This window comes from Homarus americanus, unplaced genomic scaffold (assembly GCF_018991925.1).
Source record: "Homarus americanus isolate GMGI-L3 unplaced genomic scaffold, GMGI_Hamer_2.0 scaffold21914, whole genome shotgun sequence".
Taxonomy (NCBI): domain Eukaryota; kingdom Metazoa; phylum Arthropoda; class Malacostraca; order Decapoda; family Nephropidae; genus Homarus; species Homarus americanus.
This window is the reverse complement of record NW_024719665.1, coordinates 4,190,307-4,210,944: the sequence shown is the minus strand read 5'-3', so window position 1 is coordinate 4,210,944 and position 20,638 is coordinate 4,190,307. Positions and strand designations below refer to the sequence as shown.

Below are 20,638 nucleotides of genomic sequence, written 5' to 3'. Positions count from 1 at the left end.
GGTGGTGATGGTGTGGCACTATTAAACACTATAAAACACTATTAAACACCATAAAACACTACAAAACACTATTAAACACTATTATGCACCATTAAACAGTATTAAACACTTATTAAACACCATTAAGCACTATAAAACACTATAAAATACCATTAAACACCATTAAACACAATTAAACACTATTAAACACCATTAAACACCATTAAACACTATTAAACACCATTAAACACTATATAGCACTATTAAACACCATTAAACACCGTTAAACTATTTATATATTAAACTGTTAAACACCATTAAACACCATTAACCACAATTAAACACTTCAATTCGCCTTTGGAGTTCAGTTTCGATCTTTCTAAGCCCAGGGAACTTTGAGAGAGATAATAGTGTCTCAGTTTCCTAACTCTACATCGTTCACCCTGTAAATCACCTGATTCACCTTATTTCTCACCTGTTTCACCTTATTTCTCACCTGTTTCACCTTATTTCTCACCTGTTTCACCTTTTTTCTCACCTGTTTCACCTTATTTCTCACCTGTTTCACCTTATTTCTCACCTGTTTCACCTTATTTCTCACCTGTTTCACCTTATTTCTCACCTGTTTCCCTTTTCTCACCTGTTTCACCTTATTTCTCACCTTTCCTGTTTCACCTTATTTCTCACCTGTTTCACCTTATTTCTCACCTGTTTCACCTTATTTCTCACCTGTTTCACCTTATTTCTCACCTGTTTCACCTTATTTCTCACCTGTTTCTCCCTCCTCTGTACAGGTTCCCAGATGGTACGTTCGTCACCTTCTCATGTAGGACCAATAATATCGGGGAGAAGAACTCGTGGAATATGTCCTGCGTGGATGGGTCCTGGCAGGGTCTAAGGTCACCTACGACGTGTGGTGCTGACGGGGCTGACGAGGAGGAGAACTTTGGTAACAAGTCTTGTACCTGGAGGAAGTCAGAACCTAATGTGGTGACCTTCTACAACGATCAAGAGGTCACGGAGGAGGTGGTCGACTTTGAACCCGGTGCTAAACTGGTGGGTGATGGTGGTGATGGTGGTGGTGATTGTGATTGATTTTCCCCTTTAGCGGCTACTTTATTGTGCACCCCCACACTCATCCTGTGAGCGGTAGCGCAAAAGGATTACAGAGTAGAGTTTACAACGGGTCATAATAATTAACCCCGTTGTCAGGATATTATGGCACTGAATGTTACACATATTTCACTTACATTATTCGTTTAGTTCTATACATAAAGGTAACTTATTCACAAGTGCGTGAGTACAGGAGTGTGAGGCAGTATGTCTGGCCGCACACTTTGTTATTCACATTTGCGTGAGAAGTATTCAAGCATTGTGTGTTTGGTTCTATACATGAGAACTGATATAGTTACTAGTGCAAAAGTGGATACAATCTTAATATGTCGGCTATCTTGTCATTAGAGATGAAGTGTTGTGCCATTTCACACAGTGTGCTTGGACCTGTCAAGGTTCTATCTTCACACAGTCGAGGACGTAGTGTTCAAGTGTGTGGCCATATGTCTGCACACACTTTACATTTAGTCTTGTTTACATCTGCTTGAGGAACATACTGTCAGAGGTACTTATATCATAACCTTAATCTAGCGGTTACAACATCTTATAATCTAGTGATCTTGTTACTTGCTCTATATACATGTTTCATGATACATCTCATCATGGTAAACTATGGATCGACTAGTGCCTGTTTGCACTAGTCTACTTGCGTCAAACTCATCAATAAGTTCTTTCCTAATTACAGTTTTAAGGGTTCTTTTTGACAGACCCAAATTGTATTCAACGGTGTCTTTGTTAGACGCGAGTTTGGCGAGGGCATCAACTCTGTCATGTTTTATGAGGCCTATGTGGGAGGGGGCTTCAGAGACAAGAGCGTGACAACTTGAGTCGAGGGTGCCAAGGGCAAGTAGTGAGGATAGAGAGTCAGTGATGATGAGACTGTCAGTAACAGTGGTTTCAATGAATTTAATAGCTGTGAGTATGGCAACTAATTCAGTTTGTAGAGTGGATGCTAGTTGTTAATTCTAACTCCTTTCTCAATTATATTACTGTCAGGTTGAGTCACAACAATAGCACTTCCAGCCCCTCCCACAGGCGGTGTTAAGAGATCCATCAGTGTAGATGGTCTGTGTGATATTATCATCAGTCTGTAGAGTGTATGTGTTCAAGAGCTCTCACTTTGGCAGTGTGTTGGAGATAAATGCTTTGTATAATTAATATTTTAGGCGGATATGTCGGTATTATCGAAGGAACTGTCTGCCAGGGTGTGGGCACTGTTGTGTCTCAACTTTGTACAGGTGGTCTAGTCCAAACATCTTCATATGTGTAGCTGTAGTTTGGATCCATTTAGACTCAGTAGTCCATGGTTCATACATTCTATCAATTTTAAAGAAACAATGTTATCAGGATCACCACAGGGACCTCAGGGCTATCATGAGGTTGACTTCAATTATTCTATCTTTAACACTGGGTATACCTAGTTCTTTCCTCATATTAAGTACTTTAGTGCCTGCGGGACATCCTAGGATAATTTTGAGGGCTTTTTTTTGCATTTTCTCGAGCTTGTCAACGCCTTTCCCATCACGAATGACCAGGGCTGGTGCGTGGTAATCTATCAGAGATCTTATATAGCCTAGGTACATTGCTTTAATAATTCAAATATTAGCTCCATAGTGTGGGCTGTACCCCTTTACACTTCTAAGAGGTCTCAGTCTGTCAGTACATTGGCGGGTTAGCTGTTGTATGGCAGGTAGGGCATGAGGACGGAGACACCAAGATATTTAAAAGAAGAAACATAGTCAATATTGTTGTGTTACGGGTTGGGGATTTAGAGATAGTTAAATCTACAGATCCCAACAGGTAACAAAAAAAGACAATCGGACTATAAAGGGTGGGCAAAGGATGAGAGTTTTCGTTGTGTATAATAAAGTACTATAAATTCCTTAACAAAATAATCAGCTTCCTATTTAACATTAACCATGCTTAACCTAAACATTAACGAGTATATACATATTTATACAACATAAAACAATCGTGAAGCAAGGTGGAGGTGGGAGGGCAATACAAGATTACAAATACTTAAGTGAGGAGCTGAGATGGGTGTGAGGGTAAGGCTGAGTATTGTAGAAGACGGTAGGTGTAGTCACTGTGCCGGAGGTTTCCAGGATAGGTGATCCTGGTCACTTCCCAGGTGTAGTGCTCTCTCCTCGAATTCGAGCTCACGAAGACTTGGAGGAAGTGACGCAACAACCAGGATATGGAGAGAAACTGGGGTGGTAATTAAGACGAGTCATACTGTGTCTCGTCCTAGATGGCGTTGATCGTGGTGGTGGGTAGGTGATCAGGACAATTGGTGGGGGTTCGTAACAGTTTTTACTATCTTTACCTATCTTGAACTTGGCGGGGCCGCATTTGATTTACTGCTTTAATTTGTTGAACACATAGATTTCAGTGGAGATAATAAGACAGTGTTCTGGCTGCTTCCTCACCAGTTCAGGGTGGTTTACATTCTGATGAGTTTCCAAGTATGTATAAGAATATGTCAGCATATTGATTACGCTGATATATGCTGAGTTTATACATGATAGCTAATTAATAATGCATTCATAGAACATGAACAAATTAAATTTCTAAAAGCCTCCCTTAGAAGGTACTATTTTCTCTTGCATATTAACCCTAGAGCAATTGCAGCAGCCCTTCTATTGTTGGTTACGGTAACCCTTATCCAGTGTAACAGCCTACCTCCTATATCATTTTGGCTAGTTCGTACAATATCAGTTGCCTATTGGCAATATCAAATGCAACTTTTGGGTCAAGAAATGTGAGTGTATCTGTGCCTTTCATCACCATACAGTTAGGAATGTGGTAGTGCAGTACTCTTTTACCATGGGTGAAGCCATTTATGTTAGGGAACATGTGATTTCTCTGATTCTATATATAAGTCACCGGAAGACCCTTTCAGAGCAGCTGGTTAGTGATATGGGACAACATCATCTTTGTCCTGGTTTTTCGACTATTGGTACAACAATACTGCTGGTCCATGATGTGGGTAGTTGGCCCTCGGCATGACTCATATTGTACAATACCAGCAATGGATTGCCCGGCACACACTTGTAGTAGTCTAACGATGTTGTAGGTGACTCCATCCTCTAGGGGAAATGGAGCCTACCCTGGCGAGGGCGGCGTCAAGCTCCCCACTCAGTATATGGAACATCACACTCATCGTGCTGTTGCCCAGCATAAAATTAATAAGATTACTTCTCTCTACAGACTTCGCATCAAAGGCGTCCCCGAGTCTAGCTGGTAACATGCTTGCAGCTAGAACCCCACATAGGCCCGCCTGTTATTTAGCTCATTCAGCTTTTGCAGAGGTTGGATGGGAGACGTGTCTTCTGTTTTACCTCTGATTGTGTCTATGTCTTTCCAGAGCTTTGCTGAGGAATGTGTGTTGGTTCAGGCGGTGACATATGTCTCCCATTGTTTGTCTGAGTTCGTTTACACGTTTCCTGACAGCAGCAAGGGAAGCTTGATACAATTGTAACATTTGAGGGTGTTCTAATTTGTTGTTTGTAACCCTTGCCACCCTCCTGACCCTAGCCCTGAGTTTTTTCAGCTCAGGGGTCATTCTCTTTTACTACTGTTGCCTGTTCCCATTATATGACATTTTCTGCTTTTCTTTGGTGGAAACATTGTTGGTGAAGTATATAAATTACCTCTATCTAGATCGTCATGGAAACTTTTGTTAGTTGTCAGGCTTGTAATCCTTGTACCAGTCATGGATGAAGTCTATGAACTGGCTTTCATATTCTTATTTGACTGTGATTCTACGTCTGTTGAGTTTACCACCAGTGGGGTGTCATTGGCTACATGTATACTAACTGGTTGGGCTGTGGTCAGACCTTAAAAGATTAGTATTGACAACATAGAGCGATGAGTTGTGTATGATAGAGTAAAAATAATAATACACTTGTCTAGACCCCGCCATAGATGTGTGTTGGTTCATTGTCTACCTAATTGAACATCTTCAAATACTTCGAGATAAGTCTCCTACCATTGGTGTTGGTGGTGGTGTCACCTAATTTCTTGTGTGTCTAGTATTCAGGTCACCCATCAGGACAGTGGGCTCAGTGTGTAAAAAGTCTGGGAGATCTGTGTACTGAAGCTGATCACCGAGAACCTGTTATACATTGGAATGTGGAGTTGCCCAGGTGGATAGTGATCCCCATGGTACTGAAGGTTGGTAGTCTTTTTGGATACAAAAGTACATGCAGGGAGTGACTGTAACATACATCAAACATGTGTGAGTAGAACTAGGATCATAATACACATAATTGGGCAGACTGGGTGGGGGCTTACCATTAGGTGTGAGACACTCCCTGCAGACACACAATATCGATGTCCTCAGTCACAACTTTGTGGTGTAGGTCAGGGTGTATCGTTTTCTAAGGATGAGATGTTCCAACTCATCACCTTCACCGCTCTGTATCTTTGTCACAAGAGTATTAACACTGGCCATTATGAGCTGTATTGGAAGAAAGCAAAAGAGCGCACCATATGATACTGTGTTTTTCTACACTTCTCCTGTCCTTCGGCGGGCAATGAATATCAAACCTTTTGAAACATTTCTGGGTATGTACGAGAACAACAATTGTTGTATTTCAGTGGCAGACAGCAACACACTTTGGTTACACTCGACATCTCCATCAGCTTTTCTGTTTGTGTTTGTTCATCTTCACTGACCTTGTCCTGAGGCATCAGTAGAACTGTTACCAATATCACTATTTTCCTCTGCGTGGACACACTAGTTCCTGAGTGGGTCTTGAGTTTCCCACATCTGGTACTGACATTTGAATGTCTTCAGTTTGACTGTAATCTTTCCATAGCTGCGCATGTTGAGTGGTGTTCTTTTTCTGTAGTGTATCTGGGGCTCCTTAACATATCAGTTTGAGCTGTAAATTGAGCTTTGAGTTCTTTAATTTCATTTTCAAATCATTGATGTCTTCACTTTGTGCGTGTCACGGGGTCTGTTGGCAGCTTCCTGTTGTGTCAGTACGTCTGTGTTGCCCCATGCTGATCTTTCGATGACTGCTGGTGATGATCCTGGAACTTTGGTGGAAGGGTGGACCAGGGTTGGCCGTAAGAATACCCTAGCAGCAGTAAGTTTCTTAAGGAAACCTGCCTGGGTGGCGGGTCTGGGCGTTGAAGGGGCGCAGGGCTCTAGGACAGTCAGGGCCATACAGGAACTCCAACTGTTTGCAGTTAATACACTTCTGTTGAATGGCGCGTTGAGTAACTGTATCTCTGCAGAAGCCTGTGTTTGCATGTTGTCTTAAGCAGACCTTACACCACATTTGGCTTAGTCGAGGGGCATAATCCAGACCCACCTGGTCCCAGTGCTGACAATTGTAACACCTCCGGGTAGGGGGTGATAAGAGTCCGATAGGCACCACGGACTCGAATAGTCTTGGAGTGGGTCCCCGAGCCACCCCAGTCTCTGTAAACTGCATTCTTGCCCTAAGGTCGCTTCGTCCTTCTGATGGCGGGATGAGCTTCTAGTAGTGTAGGGGTCTGGTGCTGGTCAGGCCCGATGATTAGATGGTTTTCTTGCTCGGTGGATTTGGGATGATTGTTCATGGTTATTCCTTATGCTATTGGTGAGGAGATCTGTATGACTGCTGGGTCGCTTCTAATCAGAACATGATCTTGTGTACCGACTCTGAACTGAAACTCAGCGTCTGGGTGTTTATCTTCCGCATCGTTCAGCCATCGATACGAGGAGTGACGTCCATTAGGACTGGGGCTCACTTGACACATAAACTATCATAACAACCATTAATCCATTTCAAACTCATCTACTGAGACGGTGTGCCAGTTGACCCCCTTTCTCTCTCTCTCTCTCTCTCTCTCTAACTCACCTGGTCCTTACTCGAGGTTCACTAGAGATCAAGTAGTGTATTAACTTCAGTCACTCAGGTCATCCTCCATCGTTTTAGCTGCCACTCAAGCATTAACCAGTCACTCATTGATCTAACACTCTCCAAGTATTAACCAGTCACTCGTTGATCTGACACTCACTCAAGTATTAATCAGTCAGTCAGTTACTCTTCATCAAGCTAAAACTCAGTCAGTAAAGTCATTCTCCATCGACCTGGCTCTCATTCAAGGGTCATTAAAGACTCAAGCAGTAACTCAACTGAAGTTTGAGGTGGAGGAGGAGTCATAGGAACAGAGAGAGAGAGAGAGAGAGAGAGAGAGAGATACACACACACACACACACACACACACACACAGAGATTACTAACACAGGTATAATCAACAGGTGTCCAGGTGTTTTGACATAGGCAAGTATTCACTGATTGGATCAACAAGAAGGAGGTGTATCGACGGTCAATGGTCCGGGGATAAACCAGCTTGTTTCGGCCTTAACCAGGAAAATGACTACTCCTGTACGTATAATCTCTAGCCCTTATGTAAATGTAAATATGTAAATGTAAATATGTAAATGTGTAAATATGTAAATGTAAATATGTAAATGTGTAAATATGTAAATGTAAATATGTAAATGTGTAAATATGTAAATGTAAATATGTAAATGTGTAAATATGTAAATGTAAATATGTAAATGTGCAAATATGTAAATGTAAATATAGGATTAAATATTCAGTTAAGGTGAAAATTATGATAATTTGTGTGTGTTGTCGTGTTTATTGTCTTTATTTATGGGTGGATATATTACTCACACACACACACACACACACACACACACACACGCACACACACACACACACACACACACACACGTTTGAATTCAGGCGTAATATATAAGACTAAATAATTATCAATATTTTTCCTCCTTTGTCTCCTCCTCCTCTTCCTCCCACATCCACCCTTCATCCATCTCCTCCTCCCACATCCACCCTTCATCCATCTCCTCCATCACCCCACCCATTACCCCCCCTACAGTGGACAAGCCGCCCACGATTCTCTTCCGCAACGAGAACGGACCAATGGCACAGAGTAATGAAGGGAAGATGGTAGTATACCCCGGCACCGTCCTTCACCTTGAGTGTTTATTCATGAGGAAATACGGTACACCCAAGTGGAACGTCTCACTCGCTAGTTCGTGAGTAGATGTGTGTGTGTGTTGTTTGGGGTGTGTGTGTGTGTGTGTGTGTGTGTGTTTGGGGTGTGTGTGTGTGTGTGTGTGTGTGTGTGTGTTTGGGGTGTGTGTGTGTGTGTGTGTGGGGTGTGTGTGTGTGTGTGTGTGTGTGGGGTGTGTGTGTGGGTGTTTGGGGTGTGTGTGTGTGTGTGTGTGTGTGTGTGTGTGTGTGTGTGTGTGTTTGGGGGTGTGTGTGTGTGTGTGTGTGTGTGTGTGTGTGTGTGTGTTTGGGGTGTGTGTGTGTGTGTGTGTGTGTGTGGGGTGTGTGTGTGGGTGTGTGTGTGTTTTGGGGTGTGTGTTGTTGCCGTCTCTTAATTTACTTAAATGTCAGGTTCTGGTCGTAATCAAACAAAAGGTGAGTAAATTAAAGAGAATAAAAATAAATAAAGTAAACCTTTAGAATTTAATTAATTAAATATTAACACATAAAGAGCCTCGTGAGTTGTTGTCAACAAATTGATTCACCATCGAAACTTTTAAGACACAAGTGATACAAAACATCAAACATCAAAAGAATAAAATAAAGCATTGGATTACGTTAACACTGCATCAACATATAAAAACTAACACTGAAATTAACTAACGGAAACAACACTGAATTATTTGAATAACTAGCAAATAATTACGGACACAAACAGACATAATAGGTATCACATAGATATACCACATTGGTGGCGACAGGAACAACACGAATAAATTAAGTTTAGTAACAAGTGACGTCAAAGGATGTGAACTGTATGACAAGAGGACTGAACTAACTCAAGTCAGTTGGTGGGTCCTATATATAAGGTCGGCTCTCGCCGCGACGACCCATGGGTCGTTTAACGATGCAGATGGTCGTTAGAGAACAAAGAATGCTTGTTACAATACAAAATAAAGAAATAAGATGGGCTTGAACAAATAATGACAGTTAAAACCTTAACAGCACAGGGTAAGGTGACTAGAATATATAATAGTAAATTTAACACATCATTACAGGAATAATATGGAACATGGGAGCATGTTATATAAAAAAAAAAATACGACACGGTCGTAACAGTGTGTGTGTGTGTGGGGGTGTGAAGAGGGATATAATTGTAGAAATTAATACACCATTATCATTATTATTATCATCACTAACATCATCATCATCATCATCATCATTACCATCATCATCATTACCATCATCATCATCATCATCATCATCATCATTACCATCATCATCATTACCATCATCATCATCATTACCATCATCAGAGACAACAACAAGTTAATGTCAACATAGATTATTTATTACTGTATTTATCGACTCTCTCTCTCTCCCCCAGAACCCTAGGAGGCAAGAATAGGAGGCGAAACAAATTAAAGAAAGGAAAAGGCTTAGGGAAGACCAAGACACTCGGTGGATTAGTGTAGGTATCACCAGGTACCTGTAGAGGGTACCTGGGTTTGGTACTTGGTGATTACCTGAGGGTGATACCTGGTAATGGTACATGTTAATTAATTAAGCAGGGATATTACCTAAATTATTTACATTATATTAAGTGTTATTATTCATTGTTTTAACTTGTATACATAAAAATAGATAGATTGATAGATAGATAGACAGACACATACATACATCCATACATACAATACATATATACACACATACATTACATACATACATACATACATACATACATACATACATACATACATACATACATACATACATACATACATACATACACACATACATACGTACATACATACATACATACATACATACATACATACATACAATACATACAAACATACATACATAAAATACAATGCATACATACATACATACATACATACATACATACATACATACATACATACATACATACATACACCACAAGAGTAGTGGGTATTAAACTAGTGTTGTTATACCCTACAGGCCGTACCCAAACAGCTGGGCCAACGCTCCTGGTCGTAACATGCAGCTGGAGTACCGTCTGTCAATCTACAAGGCACAGGAGAAGGATTCAGGGTCATACGCCTGTGTTACTCCCCCTGGTCACAAACACGTGGTCCAAGTGGAGATTAAGGGTGTGTGTATGTGTGTGTGTGTGTGTGTATGTGTGTGTGTGTGTGTGTGTGTGTGTGTGTGTGTGTGTGTGTGTGTGTGTGTGTGTGTGTGTGTGTGTGTGTGTGTGTGTGTGTGTGTGTGTGTGTGTGTTATAATGTTGAGAATATGTTTGTATATTTTTTTCTCTCTGTCTCTTTCTCTCTGCCTTTGTTCTGTCTGTCTATCTCTGTCTGTCTATCTCTCCTCTATACAGCCATCAACTGCCCATATATCTCCACCATGAACCAGTCAAGTTTCTCTTAATGTCTCAGAAGTCTCTTACTTTTTCTCAGTCTCCCAAGAAGTTCTTAATCTCATTCCCTCAAAAAAGTCTCATCGTTATTCATTATCTCTCTATGTCACCCAACCTCTCTAAAAATCTCTCAATATCTCTCTATGTCATCCAAATCCCCCAAAGAATCTCTCAAATCCCCCCAAAGAATCTATCAATCTCAACCCCTCAAAAAAATATCACCGTTTCTCATTATTATCTCACTATCTCTCTCTCTCTCTCTCTCTCTCAACCTTTACAGCCGTCAACTGCCCAGATATTGGAGCCATGAACAAGTCAGACGAGTTTGTCTCTCTCACCTACGAGCCTATTGACGATACCAAGATGTCTACAGTGGTCGTGTTCTCCTGTGTTCCTGGGTCTTCACTCGTTGGAGCCCAGCAGATAAAATGTCTTCCATCAGGCAACTGGTCGGCACCTATCCCACGTTGTGAGAGTAAGTTGAGTGAGAGAGAGAGAGAGAGAGAGTAGAAAGGTGTTCAGTGCCATAGTGAGGGTAGGAGAGTGTGAAGGTGTGCCATAATGGAGACTGAAAGAGTGTGCCTGAGTCTTTCTCAACCCAGAAGGAACGACACAGACACTCACACACACACACACACACACAGACACACACACACACACACACTTAGAAAGAGACAATAAACCCCCTAAGTCATTTCTTTATCCCACTAATCCCTCCCCCAGCTGACACTTCCCTCCCTTCATTCCTCCCTCCCCCCACACGCCCCCTCTTCCTTCTCCCCAAATCTCTCCTTTGCTCCTCCCCCTCGACCCCATCTCCCCTCCCCTCCTTCTCTCTCCCCTCCCTCCCTTTCCCTCCTCCCTCTCCTCTCCCTTCACCCTCCCTTTTTCCCCCTTTCCTTCTTAACTCCCTCACCCTCGCGGTTGTGTGAGTGTGTAAGTGCGTTAGTGGTTGTGGTAGTGTGTTAGTAGTTGTGGTAGTGCGATTGTGGTTGTGGTAGTGCGATTGTGGTAATGGTATTGGTTCAAGTGTGTGGTATGTATGGTAGAGTGTTGTGAGTACTGGTAGTGCTATTTTAGTTAGGCAGTGTGGTGGTGTGGTAGTGTGATGGTGTGGTGGTCACGGTGGTTATACGTTCGGACTTATTATTGTAGTTGTGGTTGTGAATGGTTGTAAATAGTGTGGTTGTATTCCCCCCCCCCCCTTTGCTAGTTGTACGTATGTTTAGACCTGGTAGCAAGCTTGTGGTTGTGGTTGTACACCTATGTGGTAGTTTATTAGTGCACCTTAGTTACTTTATGTGTGGTATATACTTTTCCTTAACCATGTACTCATAAAGTTTATAGAAAGTTACATAAAAAATATTTACACATGAAACTTTAATATATTTTCAAAATTTATCGACTTTTCTAAATATTTTCAGATTCTTTCTAAACCATAATGCTAAATAAGTTTTCTGTAGATAAATGTTAAATAGCCAAGAGGGTTAATTATCTTCGTATGTAACAATATTTAATTCTACTATTCTTTATCTAACTTTGCTATTTTTTCCGTTTTTATTTCTATAACTTTTTGTGTATAAAATTATATTAAATGAAGAGTGGAATTAACATAACAATAATATAGGTTAAATATATTTTACATTAATTTAACTTGTGGATATAGTGAATGACGTCACACTCCTAATAGATACATAACCAGTCATAATGGGCACTAACGTTAATGGGTACAAGTCGTAATAGGTTAGATTACACGAAGCCCTATAACAATTGAGCCCAATTAAATCACTGTGGCCTATTACGATTGGAACCTATTTATACTGATGCCAATTAAGACAATGACCTATATGACCTGGCAGACAGACAGGTCAGGTCAATCACCGTCTTGTTCCATTGTCTGTCTGTTTTTGTGGCTGTCTGTCTGTCTGTTTGGCTGTATATCAGTAGCCATATTGATAGCGGTATAATGTCTATGCTTCGTCTTTGCAACTCACTCGATAATGATGCAACATATGTGTTCTTCTCCCTGCAACATATGTGACAGTGATCAACATGTGTAATTATCCCTGCAACATATGTGATGATCAACATGTGTAATCTTTGTAATAACAATGGCACTCAGTGAAATGATTTGTGTTCCCTCCTGTGTTGCTGCTGACAGTGATGCAACATATAATAATCCCTAGTGTTCCTGCTGACAGTGATGCAACATACAATAATCTCTAGTATTGCTGCTGACAGTGATGCAACATATAATAATCTCTAGTATTGCTGCTGACAGTGATGCAACATATCCCTAGTGTTGCTGCTGACAGTGATGCAACATATAATAATCTCTAGTATTGCTGCTGACAGTGATGCAACATATCCCTAGTGTTGCTGCTGACAGTGATGCAACATATAATAATCTCTAGTATTGCTGCTGACAGTGATGCAACATACAATAATCTCTAGTATTGCTGCTGACAGTGATGCAACATATAATAATCTCTAGTATTGCTGCTGACAGTGATGCAACACTCAATAATCCCTAACGCTGTTATTGATAATCATGCAACATGCAAATAATCACTCGTTAATCCTTGCCACGACACAAGTACGGCTCCTCCCGCCCGCCCTACACGTCTGCATCTCTCTGACCTGACCTGACCTGATCTGACCCGACCTGACCCACAACAGTCAATCCTTTAATAATCGCACGTTCAGTCAACTGTGTGTGACCTCATCTTAATGCAACAAATGATGTTGGTCAGACGGTGCACGAAATATCAGGAATACTTTCATTTATTCATCCATCCACTCATCAATTCCTGTATCCAGTCAGCCATCCATTCATACATGCAGTCACCCATCCATCCATCCATCCAATCAACCAACCATCCATCCATTCGAACCATCCATCCACGGGTACCTAACAACAGCACAACAAGACGAGGCTGTCGGAGGTCATCATGCAATCTATCTTGACCTTGTGTAACACTCAGCGGGGGTGTCATAACGAGTGAGTGGTGGTGGGGGGTGGCTGTGCATGAGAGAACTGCCGCTTGCGTCTGGGCACACTTATGTCATGTGGCATCGTTGTTGTGCCATGGCGCCTTATGTCATGCCCAAAGCCCCTTCATGGCACCCTATGGCATGTCAGCGTGTGTGTCCCCCTTGTTAAAAGTCTTGCATCTATCTTCCCCTTTACCCCTTTACCCCCCTTACCTCCCCTTTGCTGTACCCTTGCATCTTGACCCTAAAGTTCTCACTAAATGAAGATATTTAAAATGTCAGTTTGAGAGCAGTTTGTTATCAGTACAGGTGTAGGTATCTGGACAACTACCTGACACACCTTAGCATGTCCCATCTTATTGAAATTTAGTAATACTGTTCATTGAGACGTCAGGAAAAACAAACCCAGCTGACTCTCATCTTGTTATGTCCCCAATAACTTTAATATAAGAGTCATTTTGATTTTAGACGTCAGAACACTAGCTGATAACACCCCTCCCCTCTAGTTATGACCCTTAAAAGAGGAAGTAGATGTTTATTCGTCAGACCAGTAGGTGACAATACCCCCCTAGTATGCCCCTCCCCCTTGTCTTGCCACTAGACATAGAGTGCCCCGACGTGCGCCTGAACGTGAGTAGGTCGGGCCCGCGACTGACGATGATCGGGCGAGGTGTCGGCGGTCGGGTCTTGTTCACCTGCCCGCGAGGACACTCCTTGAAGGGCGCTGATCAAGCTGTCTGCCAGGAGAGTGGAGAATGGTCAACGCCACCTCCCACATGCAAGGGTACGGCGGCGTGTGTGTGGTTGAGTCCATGAGTCCTGATTGACTCTCTATGGATGGATCCCCCCAAAGCCCCGCCCACTTAGTCAATAGCCAATCATATCGTTTGAAACTGAAACACCTCCGCGCTTCGCCCATTCATAGTTAGCCTGTCTGCCAAAGACTGGCACTTAAATTTGAATAAATTTGGTACTTTTCACTCTGACAACGAAAATTTTGACTATAAACTTAGCATCTGTGAGTCGTTTTAAAGACTGGAAACGATTTCTTTTGTTCATGTTTTTGTCAGAGTGGGCGGAGCTTTTATGGAGTGGGCGGAGCGAGAGGATCACTCCATGGTTCGTACGATAAATACCCAGGCGACTAGTCAGACGGGCCCCAGCCCTATAGGCCCCAGTTTTAATGGACCTTGATCCTAATGATTAGGATAGGATAGGTTGGGGCCTAGTAGGACTGGGATCCACATGACCTGCCACCAGTAGCCCCCAACTTAAGATGAAAAAACGCATCTACCTGACTCCCTTCCGGAGTTGTACAGGTATACCAGAATAAATAATTTATACTGGGACACTACCGTAACTAGATGCGTTCTCTTATCACTAGTTAACAGGTGCCAGGTATACCGTACGGAGCTCTGAGGGTGGAGGAGGGTGAGGGGGTCAGGTCGCCACAGCATGTAAACACAACACTTTTGTTCCGTTGACCAAAAGTTCCGGGTTTAATGTTGTAGTCATGGTGACTTAACTAAAGGTTTATATTATAAAACGACATTAATTTAAGGATTGTGAGTCGTCATTACCAGAAGATTGTTGTAAGACCATCTGTGTGTTGCAGTGGACATGAGGGAAGACCTTTACTGCTTAAGACACAAGACGTGACTTTCATCTCCTCAGTCAAGATTTGTCTATAACTGTACCACAGAAACACCGCCGCTGCTGGCAATTGTTCGTCTGACGCTTTATCTATAATCGTCTCATGACTGTGTAGAGGGAGACGCCAGGCAGCGTGGGTTGCTTACACAGGCGCTGATGTCATGAACAGTGTCTTTGTGGCTCTTATTTGGTGGACATTTTATGGTTAAACTCAATATAACAGATCGTAAATAGTCCAGCTCGTTGACTTACCCAAACCTCCTTCATAACAAAATCCAAAGTATACATCTATAAGGTTCTTGTTTACTGAGACACTTTCACTATGGATAAAACTGACAGACAGAGCTGACAGTTAGTCCCGGGAACCTCTTTACCCTCACTTCTCTTCCTGGTTACCGCCGGGTCTTCTCTCAGTCACCGGTGTAAAGTACATCACGGGATAACGCTCGGTAATCACCCTAAATCTCCCACATGATTTATAAATCCCTTAAAACCATTACAAAATTACACCATAAACTCCCTAATCTGAACACCAATAGCTGAGCTGAGTAGATCTATAGTTCCGTGTTGTGGAGTGTCGCCCCGCCCCCCCCTCCCCCATAACCCGCCTCTACCATGCTGTGTGTACCTCAGCCTCACCTCTCATAATAAAGTGTTATGAAAGTCACATAAATGTATTTTAATGATAGTGGGTGAATGAAACCATTTGGTGACATATTTCTAAAGTATCTTAAAAGTTTAATGTTATAATATTACACATAATTATTACTAATACCTGTATTTACCTGTATTATGTTCATCTCACCTGGCTGACGGACACAACCCTTTCTTGTTATCCTGCTCTTTCTACAACTCTCTCTCTCTCTCTCTCTCTCTCTCTCTCTCTCTCTCTCTCTCTCTCTCTCTCTCTCTCTCTCTTAAATATTTCTTACACATGATAATCAACTAAAACACATTACACTCCCCTAAAAAAAAACACCTTCCTCCTCCTCCTCCTCCTCCAGTAACCCACATCCCTGCGTGTTCTCTCCTGCAGAAGATAAATGCATTTCACCAGCACCTCCCCTCAACGGGATCCTGACAGACGAGGGCCCCTTCCATGCTGGAGACGTCGTCGAAGTCAAGTGTAGCCCTAACTATATGATGGAGGGCCAGCCATTGATTGTGTGTCAGGAAGATGGCCAATGGTCTGATGAAGTCCCCAAGTGTGAGTATCAGAGAGAGAGAGAGAGAGAGAGAGAGAGAGAGAGAGAGAGAGAAGACATACTATCCGCACGAAAGTGTTGGAAACTACTTTACCGATCTGTAGTGATGATGGATGGTGTTATATGTAGTGATGATGGATGGTGTTATATGTAGTGATGATGGATGGTGTTATATGTAGTGATGATGGGTGGTGTTATATGTAGTGATGATGATGTGGTGTTATATGTCGTGATGATGGGTGTTATATGTAGTGATGATGATGGATGTGTTATATGTAGTGATGATGATGGGTGGTGTTATATGTAGTGATGATGGATGAAGAGAGTGTAGTGCATGATGGATGGTGTTATATGTAGTGATGAGGGTGGTGTGCGTGTGTTATATGTGGTGATGATGGATGGTGTTATATGTAGTGATGATGGATGGTGTTATATGTATGACGATGGATGGTGTTATATGTAGTGATGATGGATGGTGTTATATGTAGTGATGATGGATGGTGTTATATGTATGATGATGGATGGTGTTATATGTAGTGATGATGGATGGTGTTATATGTAGTGATGATGGGTGGTGTTATATGTATGACGATGGATGGTGTTATATGTAGTGATGATGGGTGGTGTTATATGTAGTGTGATGATGGGATGCTGTTATATAAGTAGATGGGATGGATGGTGTTATATGTAGTGATGATGACAGTTATATGTAGTGATGATGGATGTTGTTATATGTAATGATGATGGTGGTGTTATATTTAGGTGATGATGGATGGTGTTATATGTAGTGATGATGGATGGTGTTATATGTATATGATATTATGTTATATGTAGTGATGATGGATGGTGTTATATGTGGTGATGATGGATGGTGTTATATGTAGTGATGATGGATGATGTTATATGTAGTGATGATGGGTAGTGTTATATGTAGTGATGATGGATGGTGTTATATGTGGTGATGATGGATGGTGTTATATGTAGTGATGATGGATGATGTTATATGTAGTGATGATGGGTAGTGTTATATGTAGTGATGATGGATGGTGTTATATGTGGTGATGATGGATGGTGTTATATGTAGTGATGATGGATGGTGTTATATGTATGACGATGGATGGTGTTATATGTAGTGATGATGGATGGTGTTATATGTAGTGATGATGGATGGTGTTATATGTAATGAGGATGGATGGTGTTATATGTAGTGATGATGGATGGTGTTATATGTAGTGTGATGATGGATGGTGTTATATGTAGTGGGACATGATGAAAAAGTTATATGTAGTGATGATGGATGGTGTTATGTAGTGACATGATAAGAAAAATAGATGATGGTGGTGTTATATGAAGATGATGGATGGTGTTGTATGTAGTGATGATGGATGTTGTTATATGTAATGATGATGGGTGGTGTTATATGTAGTGATGATGGATGGTGTTATATGGTGATGATGGATGGTGTTATATGTAGTGATGATGTGTTATATGTAGTGATGATGGTGGTGTTTGGTTGATGTTGTTATATGTAGTGATGATGGATGGTGTTATATGTAGTGATGATGGATGTTGTTATATGTAATGATGATGGGTGGTGTTATATTTAGTGATGATGGATGGTGTTATATGTAGTGATGATGGATGGTGTTATATGTAGTGATGATGGATGGTGTTATATGTAGTGATGATGGATGGTGTTATATGTAGTGATGATGGATGGTGTTATATATATGTATGATGATGGATGTTATATGTAGTGATGATGGATGGTGTTATATGTAGTGATGATGGATGGTGTTATATGTAGTGATGATGGATGGTGTTATATGGTGATGATGGATGGTGTTATATGTAGTGATGATGGATGGTGTTATATGTAGTGATGATGGATGGTGTTATATGTAGTGATGATGGATGGTGTTATATGTAGTTGATGTGTTATATGGATGATGGATGGTGTATATGAGTGATGATGGGTGTGTTATATGTTATAGGAGGTCCCCTACAAGGCAAAATAGAGCCCTATGGAGAATTTTTAGTTTTCCCATACACGAACGATGTCCAACAGTAGTTCATCTGGCTGTTCACCTGGAAAATGGACAAAGAGTATACTTCACAGAAGAGTCCCTCCAAAATCAAATGGCAAATCCTGTTGATACGACCCTCACTGCATTCTTCAAGCTTTCACAGGAAGATGAGTTTGCTCAAATACTCCTGTATGTTGACGTACCCAAGTTCTACATATGGCAGGCTTCAATGAAAAAGTTCCAGAGAAGAGCTCAAGGATCCGATGTTGAAGGATATCCAAGGATAAAGTCAGGCAATGCTTTGGGACGTGTCTACACGGTTCACCCCAACAACTTTGAATGCTATTGTTTGAGACTACTTTTGCGCCACATCCGTGGCCCAACATAATATGCAGCACTCAAGACAGTCAATGGACAAGTCTGAAGAACTTATCAGGAAGCGTGCAATCTCCTTGGCCTACTGGAAGATGATGGTCAATGGAATGACACATTAGAAGAGGCAGCAGCTACTCAATCGCCAATGAGAATGAGGAACCTGTTTGCCATCATGATTGCTACATGTGGACTTTCCAACCCAAGCCAGCTCTGGAAAAACCACCAAGAAAGTCTTTCAGAGGATCTACTTCATCAAGCAAGAAGAGAACATCCTGGTCAAGAGAATGAGTTCATGGATGACATGTTCAACAGAGCTCTGATCATGCTGGAAGACAAAGTGATGGAGCTATGCTGAAAAAACCTGACTGATTTTGGATTGCCTTCCCCAAACCGAGAAGAACCAGTAGCTGCAAACAGGGAGTTGCTCAGAGAGACAGACTACTCAGTTGAAGTTCTGATGAATTTTGTTGAAGAAAATGAGCCTCACCTGGCGAGGCTCATGAATAGATCTTGCAAGTGATACAAGCGGAGCAGGGAGGTATGATCTTTCTTGATGCACCTGGCGGGAGAGAAAAAACATTCTTGATCAACCTTCTGTTGGCCAAAGTACGCCATCAGGGGAAAATTGCTCTTGCTGTGGCATCCTCAGGCATTGCTGCAACACTACTAGAAGGAGGACGTACTGCACACTCAACTCTTGAACTGCCTCTCAACCTCGCTCACAATGAGAATCCAGTGTGCAACATCAAAAAAGGTTCGGCAAAGGCAAAACTCTTAGAAAAGTGCAGCCTCATAGTCTGGGATGAATGCATTATGTCTCACAAGTTAGCGTTTGAAGCATTGGACAGGACCTTGCAAGACATACGAGAAAATGACCAGCTCATGGGTGGCATTACAATGGTCATTGCTGGAGACTTTCGCCAGACCCTACCTGTCATTCCTCGAAGCACTCCAGCTGATGAACTGAATGCGTGCCTCAAGGCATCATACCTTTGGAGAAGTGTTCAGACACTCACCCTATCCACAAACATGAGAGTACATCTACAAGGAGATCAGGATGCTGGACGGTTTGCAAACCTTCTACTACAGATTGGGAATGGAACTTTCCCTGTTGATTCAGAAGGACAAATAATCATTCCTCAAGGATGTGGAAATGTTGTAAAGTCCTCAACTGAGCTCACTAACATGGTCTACCCAAACATTATCCACCACTACAAGGATCACAAGTGGCTGCGTGAACGCGCAATTCTGGCACCAAAGAATGAAACAGTGGCTGAAATCAACATGACTCTACTCAGACAGCTTCCAGGCAGTGAGACCTCATTCAAATCTGTTGATACAGTAATCGACCAGGACCAAGCAGTCCAGTACCCTGCAGAATTCCTTAATTCTTTGGAGCCCGCTGGAATGCCTCCTCACCACCTCACTCTCAAGATTGGAACTCCTATAATGCTCTTAAGAAATCTTGAACCACCAATCCTCTGCAATGGCACAAGACTGGTGGTGAAGAACATGATGCCACATGTACTGGAAGCTACAATACTGACAGGAAAAGCTAAAGGAGAGGACGTTTTTATACCAAGGATACCTCTCATCACCACTGACCTGCCATTTGAGTTCAAGCGACTTCAGTTCCCGGTTAAAGTGAGCTTTGCCATGACCATCTACAAAAGCCACGGACAGTCCCTAAAGATGGTTGTCCTAAACCTGGTGTTTCCTTGCTTCTCTCATGGACAGTTCTATGTTGGATGCTCCAGAGTGGGAACTGGCAAAAATCTGTACATACTTGCTGCTAATGGCAAAATAAAAAATGTGGTCTACCTTAATGCACTACAGTGAGACAATGTGGAGCCTCCCGGAGGGCGG

The 20,638-nt window shown here is 41.9% G+C and overlaps 1 protein-coding gene across 1 annotated transcript in view; it reads left to right on the top strand.

The window, feature by feature from the left end:
• The window catches only part of LOC121860225 (CUB and sushi domain-containing protein 3-like), a 73,589-nt gene that overhangs the window by 50,434 nt on the left and 2,517 nt on the right, over nt 1-20,638 (top strand). Inside the window, 8 exon segments of the mRNA XM_042357311.1 lie at nt 774-1,035; nt 7,352-7,478; nt 7,996-8,155; nt 9,499-9,582; nt 10,095-10,246; nt 10,799-10,993; nt 14,114-14,296; nt 16,202-16,372. Coding sequence (XP_042213245.1) covers nt 774-1,035; nt 7,352-7,478; nt 7,996-8,155; nt 9,499-9,582; nt 10,095-10,246; nt 10,799-10,993; nt 14,114-14,296; nt 16,202-16,372 — 1,334 coding nt within the window.